At 36.6% G+C, this 20,551-nt stretch overlaps 1 protein-coding gene across 50 annotated transcripts in view; it reads left to right on the top strand.

Moving 5' to 3' along the window:
• Positions 1-20,551, top strand: part of RIMS1 (regulating synaptic membrane exocytosis 1) — a 532,587-nt gene that overhangs the window by 506,709 nt on the left and 5,327 nt on the right. For all 50 annotated transcript variants that reach the window (XM_089333025.1, XM_089333024.1, XM_089333027.1 and 47 more), the window contains 2 exons: positions 10,135-10,273; positions 12,180-12,292. In XM_089333025.1, the coding sequence (XP_089189151.1) occupies positions 10,135-10,273; positions 12,180-12,292 (252 nt within the window). The remainder of the gene's footprint in view (positions 1-10,134; positions 10,274-12,179; positions 12,293-20,551) is intronic.

The raw sequence follows: 20,551 nt of genomic DNA, 5'->3' as shown, positions 1-20,551 counted from the left end.
AATGGGTATTAGAGGGGCCAGTTTTGTGGCACAATGGCTTAAGTTGCTACTTGCTATGCCAGTATGCCATATGGACACAGGTTCATGTCCCGGCTGCTCCACTTCCATCCAGTTCCCTGTTAATGTGCCTGGGAAAGCACCAGAAAATGGCCCAAGATACTTTCTGAGTAGAGCAAAAGAAAATAGCATTATTTTACACAAAGACCTAATCTGCATAAAATATCCCAAGACCTTAGTGTGAAACAAAGGATAACTTTAAATAGATTCTGGGCACAACCTTAAATACCTTACATGTATTATTTCCCTTGATAATCAAAGTAACCCAATGAATGTTATCTTCCCACTTCATATATGAAGAAAGTGATGCATACACAGAGAAGCTAATAGGCTGCCTGCAGGCATAGAAGAGGGGGAGTTGACAACTTCAATCCCGACATGGATTTGGAATATAAAGTGGCCTATATTCCACGTGGTGACTAGATGGCAATATTAGGCCTTCCTTCAGAGTGGATTCCTTTAATATTAATAAATTACCTTGAGTTTAAAAAATTTTTTTAAATCCTAGACAACCAACAACCATTTGCTTCTTTTTGGGTCTCAGCCTTAAGTATTGCTTTATTTTTTTAAAGGTTTGTTTATTTATTTGAAAGAGTTACACAGAGAGAAGAGAGGCAGAGAGAGAGAGAGAGGTCCTCTATCCAATGGTTCACTCCCCAGTTGGCCGCAATGGCCAGAGCTGTGCCAATCCGAAGCCAGGAGCCTCTTCCGGGTGTCCCATGTGGGTGCAAGGGCCCAAGGACTTGGTCCATCTTCTACTGCTGTCCTAGGCCATAACGGAGAACTGGATTGGAAGTGGAGCAGCCTAGTCTCAAACCAGCACCCATATGGGATGCCGGGGCTTCAGGCCAGGGTGTTAACCCACTGCACCACAGCGCTGGCCCCAAGTATTTTATTTTTATAGTCCTGGAGGTAGATTGTAAAGAGACATTCTATGTTAATAATTAATAAATAAAATCCAGCTTTGTCTGAGTTATTAACTTATTTTAAAAATATTTATTTATTTATTTGAAAGTCAAAGTCACAGAGAGATGGAGACAGAGAGAGATGGAAAGAGAGATCTTCCATCTTCTGGTACATTCCCCAGATGGTTGCAAGAGCCAGGGCTGAGCCAGGCTGAAGCCAGGAGCTAGGAGCTTCATCCAGTTCTCCCACATAGGTGGCAGTGGCCCAAACACTTGGGCTGTCCTCTGCTGCTTTTCCCAGGCTGTGAACAGGGAGCTGGATCTGAAGTGAAGCATCCGGGACATGAACCAGCACCTATGTGGGATGCCGGCATCACAGGTGGTGGCTTTACCCACTTTGCCACAATACTAGCCATGAGGTATTAACTTGGACCAAAGGGAAGTAAACAGATTTGAACTAAATGTGGTATGCTAAGGTACTTCAAAAAGTTCATGGAAATACATTTTACAGAGAAAATAAGCATGGATATAAAAATTTGCAACATATTCATATTTTAATTTCATTAAACTTTTGGTATACTCTCATATTTACGGCTCTTAGACAAATCTGTCATTTTGTTTTCTGAATGTCAAGAATTATCTAAAATGATCCAGGCTTATCTATATATAATACTTCAGACCACTTTTGAATCAATACAACCTGAAAAACAAGTCCATCCTAGCACTTGGCGCTTAATCTCATGCAAGCCCATTTAGGTGGTTCTTTATCCTCACATGCTTTAGTGATCACCTTTACTAAATAAGTACACCTTTACTTTACTTTTAGTCATCACCTTTACTAAATAAGATGAGAACTTTTGAGTTTTCAAATAGTAATGCCATGTCCCTGATGTAATAACCACGGACTGCATGGCTCAAGCAACAGAGATTGGTTTTCTCAAAGTCTGGAGGCTGGAAGTCTGCAATCAAGATGTCTGAACATTTGGTTTCCTTTGAGGCCTCTATCCTTGGTACTGTTGCTGCCTCTTCCCAGGGATGTCTCTGTACATAAGCCCCTATGTGCCTGTGTCCTTGTGAACTAATCTCCTCCTCTTACAAAGACACCAGTCAGATTGGCTTAGGACCTACTCTGGAAGCCTCATTTTAACTTAACTATCTCTTTAAAGTCCATATATCCAAATACAGTTATTTCTGAGGACTAGTGATTAGAGCTTCAACATGTGTGTTTTAAGGGGGACACAATCAGTCCCTCACAATGAAAGAACATTGAAACATTGAGGTTGAGAAATCAATATATAGCTATGAGAAACCCAGCATGCGAATGTTTTCCCTTCCCTTATTTCACTTTAGCCAACGTGAGTTGCAGATATACAGATGGTTTGTTTCAGTGACTGTAAGCCTCTTTACTGGGCAGCCATTTGGCATGGTGGTTAGGATGCCACTTGGGATACCTGCATCCCAAATCCGGGTGTTTGCATTCAAGTCCTTCCTCCTCTTCTGATGCAGCTTCCTGCTAATACACACCCTGAGAGACAGCAGGTACTCACGTACTGGTTCCCTGCTACCCACGTGGGAGACTCAATCTTAAATTTTGTGGGCATTTAGGACGTGAGCCAGCAGATGGAAGTTATCTGTTTCTGACACACACTTTCTCTCTGCCTCTCTACCTTTCAGATATGTGGAAAATAATTATATTTCTTAAAATAAATAAACCTCTTTACTTAAATACTTTAGCAGCTTATTAAGTTTAACATGCAGATTATCTACAACATATAAATGGCCATCTTGAACTTGCTGTTGTGCACATTGCGACTACCATGGGAAAAGGAAAAATCCATGTCATGTTAGCAAGCATTTTGAAGAAAAAGATCAATGTGATCGAGTGATGTGAGCAGATATAACAGGTACAGCGTTACAGTTGCTCGTAATGATGCCAGGTTTCTTATAAGATGCTAACTGTTTGCCATTGAAGAGCTGGGGTGAAAAGAAACCAATATTCAACATGATGAAACTCTTTACTCAAGCTGTCATCTGTAGAGAACTTAAAGTACACGGCAACAAAATAAAACATTTTATCTCTTTTGGGTTATGGGAGTAGAATAAAAGAGGATAAGTACATCACTGGAAAGATCTGATGTATCCTCTTAGAAAGTATCGTCAAGGGAATTTACTCTGTCCATCTCACAAAAATGTTCCGAATGGCATCATTTTTAGCTTCTTGACTACTATATTTCTTTCACTAGAAGTCTCTTCAGAAAATGGGAGGATAAAAGGAAAATAGTAGAACTATAGCTTGTAGGATTAACCTAGGGAATAAATGAGAGAAATAGAGGAAAACCATAAAAGTCAATGAACCCTATGCAATTTTCTAAAAATAATCCCACATCTATGACATTTTTATATGGTGTACTTATCTGGTTTGGAATGAAATATATTCAAATAACTTGGCATAACACAAAAGGAATATTTTTTATTTGTTAAAATGGTAAAGGAAAGTGTGGCATTCTCAGGGCAGACTATCTAATAAAAATGTACCACTGCATGATCATCACAACATTGGATACATCTGACATTGACAAAGGATAACTGCTAGAAATTTTCTTTTATAGGATTACATGAGAATATTACTACAACATTTTATGTGTAATACTGGGTATATACAATTTGGTGTGGGGAATATTGGCATGGGAAGAACCAGACCTTGAGATTATTGGGAACAACGTAAATAATAATACAACAGCCCAAATGATATATAAATGTGCACCCTGGGGCATTACGTAAAAGGTCCTATGTGATTTCTCTTTTGCTTATTTCTGTGGCTTCAAATCTCCCTGTCTTAACTCTAATCATTCAAAGAAATGTATTTTTCCCAAGGGGTCATACTTTTCTTTCATTTCAAGACCATTAAATATGCAGTTATCCTGACCTAAATAAAATACAACCCCTCCCACACGTCCTTTATCATCTATACTGAATAAAATTTCATTTGAAAATCCCTTGGATACCAGATTATAATCTTTTATTAAGTCTAATACTGTCAGATTTCACAGTTTGACTGCAGTGCTGCTATTTTATTTGAACACCAGATAAAGTTTTGCTTTTATGGAGCATGTTTTAGAAGTCATCATAAACAGCAGAATTATCTCCAGAAACTGAAACTAAAAAAGAAAGGAAAAGATTTGCATTTTTCACCTCATGGTCTCTCCAAGTCATCTGCTCATTAATTAAGTAGAATTGCAAGCTGCAAACTCACACACACTTGTAAATGTTCTCTCTCTTAACTTTCTACCATATTCTTTAATTTACAAAAGATACGCACATAAATACCTGTAGAATAAGCCCACAACATAGCACTAAGACTGAATCACAATGCAACTTTGCCTGTCTCTCTCCTTCCAAGCCATAAGATGGTTAAGGTCAGGACGTCTCACCTTTTCACACTTAATGTTAGGGTACAAAGCTTTCAGGAAATAGTTTGTTGAATAAATAAAAAAGGCAAAGTGAATAAAACATATCATATTAGCCACAACTATTTTTGTAAAAAAAAATTGGATTTTGTCACCATACATATAGAAAATCAGTTCTGTCACTGATCCCAGCAGTTACTTTCAGGATAAGACAAAGGTTACACTTACTTTATTTGTTGTAAGTTAATAAGACATGATTACATTATCTCTGGATTCAAATTGATCAGATTGCATATGAACTCTTTCTGAATATTTAGCAAGATTTTATAAAAAGGGCAGTACAAGGGAGATAGAGAATGATAGGGGTACAGCATTAAGGATTTTCATATGCAAATGAGACAACTCTGGAATGTTCTTTGAGAGACAGTTCACTCTTTCATAATGTTGAAGATGTCTGCCAAAATTGTGGATTTTGCTAATTTTTCATGTCTTTGTGACTATAGAAAATTGAAGTTCCCTGGTTTTCTCATCTTCTTCTTTGCAGAATATTTGAGAGAGTGTTTTAAAATCAAAGATATCATGTACAAGCTGATAATGGACCTCATGTCTTTTTTAGTGAATGATTCCTCAATTGATACAAATAATCATTAATAATGAGGATATTCTTAAAAACCAATAATATACTGTAATATTTTTACATTTTAATACATTGTATTTATTTTAAAACTATTTTATATGTAAAATATTCCTATGTTGTGTTTATAATATGTGTAGAGAGCTAGATACATATATTTGTGCTCATGGAATATATGTGATTCTAGCAAAGTTTTCCAAATGAATTTGTAAGTTCATATGCAAATATGTACACAAAAAAGTATGTGTAGCTAAACCGTTGTTCTATTTGCAAAATAAGTAAGACCAGATTTTGTGTTTTTCTAAACTGTGATATAATGGAACGATGCAAGCTTTGAATTTAGAGAATCAGGTTTCTAATTTAAGGTTTTACTAGTAACTACTGTAATGTTGAACAAGTCATTATATCCCTGGATGGTAAGCTCCACTAGGGTGAATATGTCCATCTGTTCTATTCATTAGCCAGTACCTGGAAAGGAGTAGTTCCAGACTAAGTGCTGATCACATTTGCCCCATGGATTATGTTTCTCCGTTTTTACAGTTTCCCATCTGTAAGATAACATTCTGCTCAACCTTCACATTCCCAGTTAATGTTAGAGCCCTTACGAACTGAAATAAAGCAGATTCAAAGCTGGAACACTTTATTCAGCTTCTCTCTGGCCATCAAGACTCTTTTCTTTGAATATTTATTAATATGAATTAGACAACCGTTTGGTATCAGTCTGTATGCCATGCTCAATTGGAAGGAGTGAAAAGAAGATTTTAAAAATGTATGAATGAAATTCCAGAAATTAGGTAAATATAAAAGACACATCAGTGACCTCTGAGATTATGGTTTTACCTGGATGTATAGAATTCACACTTTGTTAGCTATTAAGGAGAACTGGTCTATAAATTTTATAACACCTTGTACATATACCCGTTTTTTAAGAAAGTGATATCTCATTTAAAAATACAAACAAATTAATAAATTTTATTTATTTTTAAAGTTTCTTTTTCTCTTGACTCTTGGAACAAATATGTAAGTTATAACAAACATGGGAAATATGTGTTAAGAAATGCAACAAAAATCAGATATTACAGTCTACTTCAGTGTCATCTGGACCTCCAGCTGTGCACAGAGCCCTGACATCTCTGGCAACAGAGCTTCTTGACCCAGAGTCAACAAAGGCATTGAAAAGACAAGAGAGGAAGTCTGGCGCCCGTATGCTGCTGGCAAGACGACGGTACTCCTCACCACCAGAACTTGGAGCTTGCCTTCTGCAGTCACCGGGACCGGTTTTGCTCTGTGCTTCTTCCCGCCTCCTGCGTCACACACATACTTACTTCTTCCACATTCCTGCTTAATGAGACCCTGACTGATTTTTAAACAAAATCCTTAATGCTGTACCCCTATCATTCTCTATCTCCCTTGTACTGCCCTTTTTATTTATTTATTTATTTATTTATTTTGGCCTAGCATGTATTGCCACTGATATTATATCATTATTTGTTCATTGCCTTCTTGTATAAATGCACACTAGAATGTAAGCTCTCTGAAAGCAGGGTGTTTGTCATTCGCCAGTATATCCCCAGTACCCAAAAGAGTTTATAACACAAAGCAGATGTTCAGTAAATATTTGATGGGTTATGGATGAATGGATGAAAAGCTGAACTAAAAAATTTTTACCCTGAACCCCCAAGCTGCTGATCCTTATAACAGTTCCTCCTCCTGTTTCCAGCATTGCCTCACAGTTTAGACTTAAAGTTTGTCCCATTTCTCTATCTGTGATCTTCATTATTTCCAATAAAGATTGGTGTTCCACCCTGGCTTTCTTTCCCCAGACTAACTTGAGTAAGCACTTGTAATTCCACTTGGCTAAGTACTTGGTAATATGCCCAGTGATCTTCCCCATGTCTCAAATGGGATCTAGCCAATATATGAGCATGAATGAAATATTGCTCTGTCACAGTAACTTCATAAATGAGCTGCATTTAAGAAGGAGGCATAGTACAAAATGAAGAAATACAGAACAGCCATACATGAAATTGTTGACTTCAGTAATACACGTGTTCTACAGTGACTTGTCAGGAGAGCAAGACAGATCACAAAGGGCCTCTGGTGGGAACATCCATTTGAATGTTGGTGAAGTATGTATAAGTTGTTATAATGTCTTTATAAGACATTTTAAAATAACCATCAAGATTAGATTCCCATCCTTTCACTAGCACTTCAGCTTTTAGAAATGTATTATATAATAACTCTCCTGTAACAACTGGAAACATCCAAAAGCCTATCGATAAAAATGTGGTTTAATTGTGAACTGTGATACCCTTCGCCATTCCATGGAACAGCGCAGTCATTAAGCAAGGATGAACAGAAATGTGTTTGTATGACATTATATTTAATGGAATGATAAAACCCTTAAAAAGAATGAATATAAAATGTTTGCATTGCATACTAAATGTAAAAATAGTTCCACATTAATATGTGTGATGTGATCCCACAATCAAGTTTATATCACTGTTCTAGATACAGGGGATAGTGGTGAGCAATATGCCCAATATGGCTACCCTTGTAGAAATACATTCTAATTGGAACACAGAAAACAACCATGTAAAGGTTTGATGAAAGTGGAATCAGAGATATGAAGAAAAACAAAGTACAGCAAGGGATCAAGAAGGATGAGGATCAGAAAAAGCCTCCCTAAGGGTTTGAGAGCAGGGCAGAGATCCGAATGGAGCAGGAGATCAAGGCAAGAAAATGAGAAAGGACAGAGAGAAAGTAACAAGGCCTGTGAAGCAGCATGCTCGATGTGATAGGAAACAGGAAGACAGTGTGAGTGGACAGCAGTGATCACATGGAAATGAAAGATAGAAGGTGAGAAGTCCCAGAGGTATCCAGCGGCCGGATTCTGTGGCATTTAGTGGACATTGATAACAATTTGGATTTTCTTTTAACTTTTGAGATGAATCTTTATAAAATCTTGAGCACGAGAGTGACCTGTTCGGATTTATGTCTCTTTGGAATTGCCACGGATATTGCATAGAGGGTATTCTGAGGAGGAAAGGACTAGATGCGGGGAGAGCAGTTGGATGGGTATTGCGTTGGTCCTGTTGAGTGATGCTAGTGGCTTTCAGTGGGTTGGAGCACTGGAGAGAGGTGTAGTGATTGTAATTGTGACATATTTTGAAGGTTAAGTCAAGAGGATTGGCTAATGGATTGGGGATGGGTGTGTTAGAAAGATGAATCAAGATGATTACAAGGTGGTAGGCCCGAGCAGCTCAGTCAGTGGAGGTGCCATCTACTCAGGGAACAGGAGTCTGGCAGTCAGTGGAGACAGAGGTGGAGAGGGAGAGTGTCCTGTTCTGGGTATGTTAATGCTGAAATGTCTGCTAGGTCTCTCACTAAAGTTAATAGACAGTTGGATTAATGTCTCTGGTATAGAGAATGGTTATGACTGGAGACATATATTTGGGAGGCCTAAACCCAAGGCTGAAATCACTTAGAAAGTAATTAGAAAAAAAATGAAATCTTCCAAGAGCTAAACACTAGGGACCTCCTATATCTAAAAGCCTTAAAGTTTCTAACAAGATACTGGGGAAAAGCAACCCATGATAAACTAGCAAAAATGGAAAGTGTGGATCACAGAAGCCAAGTGAAGAAGCATGTATAGATATAAAGAAAACATAGTTCTCAAATTAATTATCATCATCTTCCTTTAGGGGTGAAATTATGGGATACTCAACATTTACTATCTCAAATATTTCAATATTTTATAATATCTATATTGCCTTTGTAATAAAGTCAGAATGAGAAGATTAAGAAAAATAACAACAATAAAAATTTAATAAACATGTTGAATGGGAAGCATCAGCATTGATCTGTATGCATAATCTATTGTATCTTTGATTAGACAGCTTACAAAGAGTCACTGTGACCAAAAATGAGAGGAAAATTAATCTTCCAAATGACTCATCTGAAAGTATACTTATTTACCAGTTTTAGAGTTTATGAGAATTGAGAAGTTTACATAAATTTATGAGAGTACTTCAGGAAGTTAGAGGAAAATAAAGATAAGTTAAATTTGGCACAAAAAGATTTGAAGCCCATGCATATTTTTTTCATAATAAACATTTTCCTTGTACTTTTTAAAGACTCCTCATAGAAATATATGTATGTATGTATGTATATATAGCTTTTTATATATTATTAATGGATACTAAATGACACTATGCAAAATATAGAAGAAAATGAGAGATGCATATAAAATGTATGGATGGAAAAGAGTAACAACTTTTCTAACTTGTCATTATTGCCCACACCTGTAATCAAATGAAAGTTTGAGACTTTGATTTCCATACTATGAACAGAATTCTGGTTTGTGCTTTTCAAAGTGGCTCTAGGAAGTTTCTCTCAACTTAGTGTTTATAGAGGACTGAAATGAAAGTGCTAATCAGCATAATTCAATCAGCATAATTCACAGTGCGAATGGAAGCTCTCCCACTGCCTGTCAGAAATCCTACAGCTGAGTCAATAGAACCTGAGATGGCTATGTAACTTAGAATTAGGGCCCTACTCGTTCTACATAATATATATGCCTTCTTCAATGAGATAGCATGTTAAAATTTTGTTTAAAAAATCAAATGAAATACTGTTAACTTATGTTTAAGAGGATTGCTGATATGTAGCAGTATCAGAACTGTGGTATTTTTCTTACTTGGTTCCAAATGCCTCTTCCTCTTTAAAGGACATGACCTGTTCCTTTAGGTCTGTTTCTGCACATTTGGAAAAATCTAGATTAGGAGAAACCTATTGTATTATCTTTCCATGTAAAATATATCTTTCCAGGCAAAACCAAGATTTGCCTGACATTTTCAGCCGCAATAATATAGTGAGTTTGTTGAGCCTTGGGCAGTCTCTACACCTGTGGCTATGGTGTACCTTCCACCGCTGCACCTCTCAGCCAAAGAACACACTGGGGGAAAACACACAGTTACACAGTTAAGCAGGTGATTCTCTCAGGCCACTGTTTTTCTGATTAAGTTTTTAATTAAATGGAAAGTTAACTATTGCATTAGCAGAATCCATTGGCATTCAGGAGAAAACTGTCTAAATCAGACTTAGTGTTTCTTTTACTCTCTCCTGTCAGAGTCGGGCCACAAGAAGTTAAAAAGCACTATACAGAGAAGCACAGAAACAGGCATGGCGGCTGAAATGAGGAAGATGGTGCGGCAGCCAAGTCGGGAGTCTACAGATGGCAGCATCAACAGTTACAGTTCTGAAGGAAAGTAAGTGCCGTCAACGTTCTAAATGGATGAAGACATGCTGCATTAGTATGGATAAACTGATTTTCATAATCTAGTAAAGTGCAGAATAGTCCCTATTGAACTATAGTGGAAATAGAACATATTTAATGGATTCTGTTGTGTAACAAATTCACCCTCTGGCCCTGTTGCCAAAATCTTTTAAAATTTAGGAGAAACTGGCTGCCCATTTTCCTACTTGTCTCCAAACACTTTGGGACTCTGATTTAAGTAAAACACTCCCATACGTGTAAGCAACTTACATTTGTTTGTTTTGGAAAACATTATCTATTTTTGCCCTTTTTTGCCTTAGGAAATAAAATCCACAATCTCTTCCTCAACATTTTGTTTTTCATTATAGAATTTTAGTTAGTTAAAAAAAAACAGAACTTTCTTGGTTAATTTTTTGCCATTTCCCATGAACCTTGCATAAAATCTGCATTTTGCTAAGCTTGAGAGTTTGCCTGGTAAAACAACTTTGATTGAGGTAGTGGATTTTACAAATAAGGGATTTTATAAATAAGGGATTAAGTGTTGCTGTGAAGATGGGTCTTGTACAGACTTTCCAGAATTATTCACTCATTACCATTCATCTCACTCCAATACTAATCTAAGTAGTCATAATTTGTTTTACTGACATTTTCCTGTTTTGTTTAGAAAATGAATACAATTATGCCAAGTTAGTTTTTAGGGTATTCTTTCCTATTCCTGAAATGAATGATTCCCTGGTGTTTGATCCAGTGATTGGTCTGCATGCTCCCAGCAAGCAGCTAATTACAAATCAGCAGGTAGGAAAGTTATGGAGATGAGCTGGCTGAAAAAGTACTAATGTTTGATGAAGTAGCATGCACAGATCAAAGACTGGAGATGTTTTCTGAGATAATAAGTAGCAAATCCAGTAAAATTTGGATAAGCCACTTAATCACTCATAGATTTTCAGTCTCTGGATGAGAAAAGAATGTCGTCTGTCTTCCTTGGCTGTGAGGAAAGGCTATGCATACAGCACAGTGGAAACAATAAATCCCATTCAACAGAGCTCATTCTAATAATAGTTACTGAATGCTAACTAACCAGCAGGGTCCTTACTACCCAGAGACAGTAATATCAGTGAGCCAGAGGAGGGTTGGATGTCCTGTGTTTGCAAGTTAAGCCGCCACTTGCAATACCCGCATCCTAGTTGGAATGCCTACTTTGAGTCCTGGCTCAGCATTCTGCTGTTGTGTCTGGGAGGCAGCAGATAATGGTCCACATGTACTTGTGTTCCTGCTGCCTACATGAGAGACTGGGATGGAATTCCTTGCTACAGGCTTTGGCCTTACCCAGCCATGGTTTTTGTGGGCATTTGGGAAGTGTGTGTGTGTCAGTCAATTTTTATTTGAACCAAAGTCTCTGGTAATTTAAACACTGAGCTCACTCACAGATGAATAAATTAAACATGTCTCTTTTATAAATAAGAACTGTACAGTGCTATGATATTTATTTAAGAAATTACCACTTAAAATTAGAATTAATATTACCTCTTGTTCATGAGTAATTATCTCTGTAAAGTTTATTATAAAAAATATACTTCTTACGTTTTAGGTCAGCAGTACATTTAGATAAGGATTTAGAATTGGCTCTGTGAATGTCCAGAATGCTAGGCATATTAAAAACTATCACTGGGTGCCCTGGCATACAGCATCAAAACTTCAGTCCAGAGTTTGGACCTTTTCTCAATCCCTGCTGAGTTTCAGGTGCTTGGCTCAAAGGCAATACAGAGAATCGGGAAGAACACACATACCCAAGGAGTATTTCTGTTTCAAGGTCAGAGCTAGTCAAGTAGGATATAAGGCAAAGAATTCTCAGAGATCTAAAGTTTTAGTTTTCTTGGTTCTTGTCCTTTCCCCGATAGCTTAATATTTCCTGGAGTGCGACTAGGAGCGGACAGCCAATTCAGTGATTTTCTCGATGGACTGGGACCAGCCCAGCTTGTTGGCCGGCAAACCCTCGCCACCCCTGCCATGGGTAAGACTCATGTTTTCCCCAAAGACTTTTAAAATAGCGTAATAGTAAGCCAAGTGAGAAGTAACATTTTAGCTAGCGTGCTGCTGCTACATTTTTCTAATTGGCAATATTATACAAAATAAAATTAGTCATAAATCTTGCTTTTCAATTGTATTTATTTACTTTTTATTTTTTAAATTTTTAATTAGTTTTTTACATATTCAATATAACTTGTAGATACAACTCTAACAGCATAATAATATTCTCTACCTCCCTCTCTCTTCCATTCCCCCCTTCCCTCCCTCCATCTTTTTATAGTTTTTGAGATAACTTATTTTAAAATTTCATTAGCGTAAAAAGACTCAATGCTTCACCAAATAAAAAGTTTAACAAGTAAAAAGCAAAGAAAAAAACCCTAGTTTAGTGGGAAATAGACAGCAGTCAATAATAATTGAATGGAAAAATAACTAGTTTTAATGATCTGTGATTACTTTAAAATTTACTATGTTTTTAATTAATATGAAAATGTACATACTTACAGTGTATCAAGTGGTACTTTGATACATATACACATTTTAGAATGTTAGAATCAGGGTAAACACTTCTGTCTCCTCCAGCATTTATCCTTTATGGTAAAGCATTCCTTTCTTATAGCTTTATTTTAAGAATATACAGTGCAATATTACTATCTGTAGGCATGATAATGTCCAATAGAACACCAGAACTTTTTTCAGCTGTCTTAACTGAAACTTAGTCATGAATCTTTGTATTAACAGAAAACCCTGTCAAGACAAAAAAATCTATAGATCCCAGTGTAAGATAAGGGTGACATTTCTCGGCATGGAACAAAAGGTGGACTATTCAGTAAATGATGCTGCAATAACTGATTAGCTGTGTGAAAAAAAAAAAAAAACTAGTGAAATTGTCGCCCTACTTCACAAGCTACAAAAAGATTTTATTTAATATTTTTGCATGGATTGTAAAAAAGAAAAGAGAAGGACAGGCAGTTGGCTAGTGATTAAGCCACTGACTGGGACACCCATATCCCGCATCCTCGTGATTTGAGTCACAGCTCCACTCCCAACCCCAGCTTCCTACTGATACAGCAGATTATGGCTCAAGTAGTTGGTTCCCTTCCACCCACTTGAGAGACTTAGATTGAGTTACTGGCTCCCAGCTCTTTAAATTTTTTTTAATTAAAAAAGAAAAAGAAAAGGGAATATGGAGAAAGACAGCAAAAAAGTAGTAGAAAACACTGCTTTTGTTATCTTGGCATGATAAAGAAACTCCAAAGGATCAACCAAATGCAGAAAAAGTGAAAACTTCTAGGAAAATCTATTCCACATGAGATTAAAAGTGAAATGATAATTAGGAGAAAATTTGTATGTGTAGTACATTCAAAAGATATTTCCCTAAAGTATAAGACATTTCCCTCCATGCAGTGTCTATCAAAATACATAGAAATAGATCAAAATGAACATACATCACCATGGGGTTTCACAACACAGGGATAGACAGAAGGTAAGTCTTCTAAGAGGAAAAATATTCCGACACAAAATCATCAAGTAATTAGATTTTCATTGGACTTTCTTCAGTAATAACACTGGAAGCCAGGAGATGATTAAGCATGATCTTTAAAATCCCAAGTACTAACTGTTTTCTAAAGTAGAGTACAATAGCTAGCCAAACTGTCAAGTTTAAGGCTGGAATAAATATCTACAAGCAATGTTTGAAAACGTGACCAGCATATTCCTCATATCCAACATTGTTCAGAAACCTACTGGAGGATTCACTTCAAGAAAATGAAATAAGTGAATTTTTTAACATCTTTTAATGAATGTCATTATTTAAAGATATGACACATTTTTCATTATAATTCTATTTTAAATTTATCATACTTAAAATATTTTTAAATTTTTGATTTATAGTAACTTTACATATTTGAGGTATGTTTTTGAAATTTTAATGCATGTATAGAATGTGAACTATGGAAGGTGAAAAAAACTCAATCTGAAAATACAATAGTAATTACTAGGGGCTAGGAAGGCTTGAGGGGAATAGAGAGAGGTTGGATTAATGTTACTAAATCATAGATAACAGAAATAAATTCCCAGGGCTACATAACACAGCAGGGTACCTGTAGTTCAAAATAACCTCTAATATGTTTTCTAAGTGAATGTTTTTTAATTTGTGAACTAAAAAAGGAAGTTGACATCCAGTAAATCAGTGCTTTCTCACAAGAGAGATGATTGTAATACTGAGGATGAGAGTGAAACAATATCTAAAAATAATTGCTGCAGTAAGACCTGGAAAGAGCTAGTCCAAATTGTAAATTGTCAGATTTCCTGAAAGTAATTCTATAGAGTAGCTAAGATATTTAATTTTATGGACAAGATAAAAGCCAGAAGAGAGTAAGGATTTGAATTAGTAATACAGACAATAAAATGTAAACAAATGATTTTTAAAATGACATTATTAAGTATGAGGAAAAAGAAGATACATCCAAAAAATCAGAAGCAATAAACAATAAAACATAATAATAATTGTATAAATATTAATATTGGGAGAATGAGATGACAGATATTGTCAAATATGTAATAGGAGTGGGAAGGTAGAAAAAATCAAAAGTGGAAATCAATAATTATCTCTAGCACTGTGAAAGAGGAAAATGTTTAGAGTGTTTAGAATAATGAGACAAATGTAATAAAGTACAAAATAAATCTGATAAAATTGTTGAAACTTTTGAAAGCATTGACTTTTAGAAGACAAGAAGTTGTAAGAACAGATAGAAGTCAGTTATTTATCCTGATAGCAAATCTTATAAAACAGTTTGGTTCTTTATGTGGGTATGTGATAAGAGAAACCCAGAAAAGTTTAAAAAGAGACAAGAGGTCTCTACAAGCTGGGGTCTAAAATGGAATCATAAGACTAATGAGAAAGTCTGGAACAAGATAGAAAATAAATTGACTTAGCAAATAAATAGAATTCACACCTAAGAAAATGGAGATGATTTGATGAGCTAATAACATAGAAATAAATGTATTTAGCATTCAGAGGAAAATTATTACATTTAATTAAAAGTACAAAGACAAGAAGACTATGAAGTAAAGCAAGCATACTTTTTTTTTAAAAAAAAATTATCTATTTATTTGAAAGGCAGAGTTACAGAGAGAGAAGGAGAGACAGAGAAAGATCTTCGACTCGATGGTTTACTCCCCAAAGGCTGCAACAGCCAGGACTAGGCCAGGCTGAAGATAAGAGCCAGGAGCTTCCTCCAAGTCTCCTACATGGGTAGCAGGGGCCCAAGCGCTTGGGCTATTCTCCACTGCCTTCCCAGGCACATTAGTAGGGAGCTGGAACAGAAGTGGAGCAGTGGGGACTCAAAGCAGGACCCATATGGAATGCCAACACTGCAGGTAGCCCCCTACTTAACCTGCTGTGCCATAGTACTGGCCCCAACATACATTTTTTTTTTTGAATGATATCATCAATTAGCTTTATTTAATAGAAAATAAATTTTAGCAGAATTAAAAAAAAAATCCAACATACATTTTTTTAAGAAAATAAATTGCAGAATGAAAAGTATGATTTAGTTTACTGAACAAAGCTGAGATAGAACTAATAAAAAAAAATAAAGCATTTCCCTAGGAAACCTCCAAGAACGTAACCTATTTAAACAAAATTTTTTTAGATATAGAGGAGAACTCAAGGTGTAGGAAAAATAAAGTGAAAAGTGCCAACTTATTCTAATGGGAGCTAAAGATTGAGTGAAGAGACAATTGAGACAGTTTGGTAGAAAAAAATAGCAGTGGCTGAATGATTTAAGAAAAACAAGAAGTTAAAGAAATGGAAAAAGCACACTGGGAGGTACACTGAAGGATACATAGAAACCAAACAAGGTAAAGAAATGGGATTGTAGGACATCAACTAAAGGAGGGAGGGAAGGAAGGAGGGAGGGAATCACCTAGCAAGCAAAGTGAAAAGTGAACAGCTTTTAATTTCTCAGGCATTCCAAAAATATCTTTTTTTTTTTTTTTTTTTTGACAGGCAGAGTGGATAGTGAGAGAGAGAGAGAAAGTCTTCCTTTTTGCCGTTGGTTCACCCTCCAATGGCCGTCGTGGCCGACGCGCTGCAGCCAGCGCACTGCACTGATCCGAAGCCAGGAGCCAGGTGCTTCTCCTGGTCTCCCATGGGGTGCAGGGCCCAAGCACTTGGGCCATCCTCCACTGCACTCCCTGGCCATAGCAGAGAGCTGGCCTGGAAGATGGGCAACTGAGACAGAATCTGGCGCCCCGACCAGGACTAGAACCCGGTGTGCTGGCACCACAGGCGGAGGATTAGCCTATTGAGCCGTGGCGCCAGCCCCAAAAATATCTTTAAAGAAATAATTTTCAACTAAAAAAAGAACTGTCAACCCCAGATCTACCTTGAGACAGGCTTCCATTTTAAAGGGTAGATAAAACATAGGCACATTCATTCACGCAGAGATTCATAAAGTTTCGTCTCTACTGCTCTTCACTAAAAATGTATTTCAGCAAGAATAAACCTGAAAGAGAAGAAAATGGAACAAGAGGAATGAATAGCAAATCAAATTGATTAATTTATAAAAGTAATTAATACTGATAGCTATATTATTATTTAAGAAATAAAAATTAAAAACTTGAGAAAATGTGGAGACTTTGGCTGCATCATTGGTGAACTAGGTCATGTGTACCAAACCCACCCTGAAGACAGCTAGCATGTTAAATGTTTGCTTGGAGGCCAGCTTCCTTGGAATAGGGCTGCCTGGGTGGTGGTCCAAGTCTTCAGAACCACTCTTCCCCTGAAGGCATTTTCTGATTGCTGTTTCCTTGTGGACAGGTTGAGAAACCGAGTTGTGCCTTTTCATCTTGTGAGTTAAAAGGCTAGGAATTTGAAGGAGAGTGTGTTCTCCAGTTGGATCTACTTGAAGTTGCTATGCCCCTGTGGGAGTTAAGATCCTAGTCACCTAATTTCTTGGTGTTGTTTAAAGTGATCTGGGCCTACAGATGCAGTACAGAAGCAAATATAAATCCTTCCTAATAGAAATTATAATATCCTGGGTATCAAGTTTTTTTTAATTAATATTATAAATTGAGCATCTTTTCCTTTGATTATTGTACATAGTTAATGCCTATTTTCCTGCTGGACCATGGTCTTTTGGGTTGTTGAACTCTTGATTTAGTGAAGTCAGTGAGCCTTTGACTATAATGTAAATTAAAAATGTCATTTCAAAAAATAATGAAGTATGTAAACATATAAATATAAAAAACACAGAATGAAGGGGAATTATAAATAAGAAGTTGAAGACAGGAAAAGAGGATATAAGACAAAAGCCACATTTAAAAATATAATGGTTGAAAATTTTCAAAACTAGAAAATAAGTATCAAGCCACACTTTATATTTTTTAAAGATTTATTTATTTATTTGAAAGTCAGACTTACTCAGAGATAGAAGGAGAGGTCTTCCATTTGCTGGTTCACTCCCCAGTTGGCTGTGACAACTGGAGCTGTGCAGATCTGAAATCAGGAGCCAGAAGCTTCCTCTGGGTCTCCCACATGAGTGCAGAGGCCCAAGGACTTGGGCCATCTTCCGCTGCCTTTCCAGGCCATGGCAGAGAGCTGGATTGGAAGTGAAGCAGCCGGGACTAGAACTGGCGCCCATAGATGCCGGCACTGCTGGTGACAGCTTTACCCGCTGTGCCATAGTACTGACCCCTCAAGCCATACTTTCAAAAGCTCCTATAAACTCCATGTGGAAAAAAAAAAAGCCATCAGTATTACAAATAATAATATCACAATGAAATTGGATTTTTCCATGAATGTGTGGTTTGTTTAATACTTGAAAGTCAATGCAATTAGTCACATTAATAAAGAAAAATATTAACATTTGGAGAAAAAATATATGATAAAATTCAGTATTAATTTTTAAAAATCTTTCAGCAAATTAATTTAATGGTACTTAGTTAACCTAATAAAGTTTCCACAAAACATATGTGTCTATGTGTGCAAGTGCACTAAATTGGCCAAAAATTTAAAAATATTTTACTAACAGAAGGTCAAAGGCTTTCTGAAATGTGCATCTTTGTACAATTTTGTTAAAAGTTTAAAGCAGTGGAAGAAGCCACCAGGAATGACTGCATTCCGTATCAGAGTGCCTGGCTCCACTTTCGGTTCCAGCTTCCTGCCGATGCTCACCCTGGGAGGCAGCAAGTGATGGCTCATGTACTCAGGTCCCTGCCACCCACATGGCAGACCCATATTGAGTTCTTTTATCTTTAAAAAAATTTATTTATATAAGGTGAACAAATTTCATGTATTTTATATATACAGATTTAGGGCCATAGTCATACTTACCCCACACACACCACCCTCCCCACTGCCCATGGTCCGATCATCCCTCCTCCTTATTTTTTCTTTTAATTTTTGCAATGAAATATTTTTAATTTATTTTATAACCACAAGTTTAACCCTCCACTAAATAAAGAACTCAACAAATCGAGTTCTGAGTTCCTGGCTTTGGCCTGGCTTAGCCTCAGCTGTTGCAGGCATTTCAGGAATGAAATAGTGCATGCAAGATTTCTCTCTGTGTCTCCATCTCACTTTTTCTATAGCTCTGCCTTTCAAATAACATAAAAATAAATAAACACATAATATATTTTTAAAAGGAATAGAATTTTGAAAGAAAGAACAAGTTTAAACTGATGCCTTCACCCATTGGGGTAATTTAACAATATCTACTTAAAATGAAAATGTATATGAGCTATGACCAAGCAATATCATTTCTAGTTGTTTATAACCTCAAGGCACTCTTGACAGTCTGAGCAGCATTCTTTGTAATGATACCAGGTAGGGAGTTGAAAATTAAATGTTAAAAAAGGGTATTTTCACACAGTAGACTATCATAGAGCAATTGAAGAGAATGAACTAGACCTCTATGCATAACATTGGATGGATATCTTAAGAAAATGTTGAGGGAAGAAAGCAAATTACTAAATAGTATCACTTATACAAGTGCTTAAAATTTGGAAATACGTTTGAAATGGACAATTGTAAAAAAATAACTGATCAAAAATGAGGAGAAACAGAAGAGGAAAACCTGAACAGAACTGCAGCCATTAATAATTTACATACTACCCATTAAAAAGGAAGCCAAATAGATGCACATGGATTTACAGATGAATTCTGACAAGTATCAATGTGAGAGGCATGAAAATTCTAAATATTTTCAAGAAGTAAAAAGGAAGACAGTTGGCATTAATTATAGCATAGCGGGTTAAGCTGCCACCTATAATGCTGGCATCTCATATGGGCACCTTTTGGTGTTCCTACTGCTCAGTTTCAATATAGGTCCTGACTGATGGCCTGGGAAAGCAGCAGAGGATGCCCAAGTACTGGGGCCCCTACATCCTCTTGAGAAACCTGGAAGAAGCTCCTGGCTTCACACTGGCTCAGCCCCACCAGGGAATGAACCAGCAAATGAAAGATCTCTTTCTCTCTCCCTCTCTGTAGCTCTACCTTTCAAATATGTATTTTTAAAAGATTTATTTATTCATTTGAAAGGCAGAGGTACAGAGAGAAGGAGAGGCAGAGACCGAGAGAGAGGTCTTCTATCCGCTGGTTCACTCCCCAAATGGCCACAATGGTTGGAGCTATGCTGATCTGAAGCCAGGAGCCAGGAATGGAAAAATTAGACATATTGCTAATACTAATCTTAGTGGATGTGGGAAATTAGAAGATAGATATTTCTGATGATGGTGCAAACTGATAACAACCTCTCTGAATGATAATTGGCAATATGCATGGAATATTTGAATGTCTGTACAATTAATCTGAAAATTATACACCTGGGAAGTTAATGCTCAATAAATAATCAGTGAAATTTGGTAAGAATCCTTACAAAACTACTCACGCTACTCAATATTAGCAGCAATGTAAGTGATCTATATTACCACTAGCAAGGGACTTGTTAAATAAGTAGTGACATGTCCATGTCAGTGGTCCATATTGTCAATAAAAAAAGTGTGGAAATTGAAATTTAGAGATAACTGTATTTGGGGGCTGGCATTGTGACTCAGAGAGTTAAGCCACCATTTGGGGGAGTAAACTAGCAGGCAGAAGATCTCTCTTCCTCTCCCTCTGTCTTTCCCTCTCTCTGTCACTCTGCCTTTCAAATAAAATAAATCTTGTAAAAAGTGTATATTGCACATAGATTTTTATAATGCTTGGGTTTTATGAGATTTCTGAAGTCCATTAACGTGG

The sequence above is a fragment of the Oryctolagus cuniculus genome, chromosome 5, assembly GCF_051225735.1.
Source record: "Oryctolagus cuniculus isolate XC-2025 breed Fujian yellow rabbit chromosome 5, ASM5122573v1, whole genome shotgun sequence".
NCBI lineage: Eukaryota > Metazoa > Chordata > Mammalia > Lagomorpha > Leporidae > Oryctolagus > Oryctolagus cuniculus.
The sequence above is the reverse complement of the archived record's forward strand: the minus strand, read 5'-3'. Positions and strand labels throughout refer to the sequence as shown.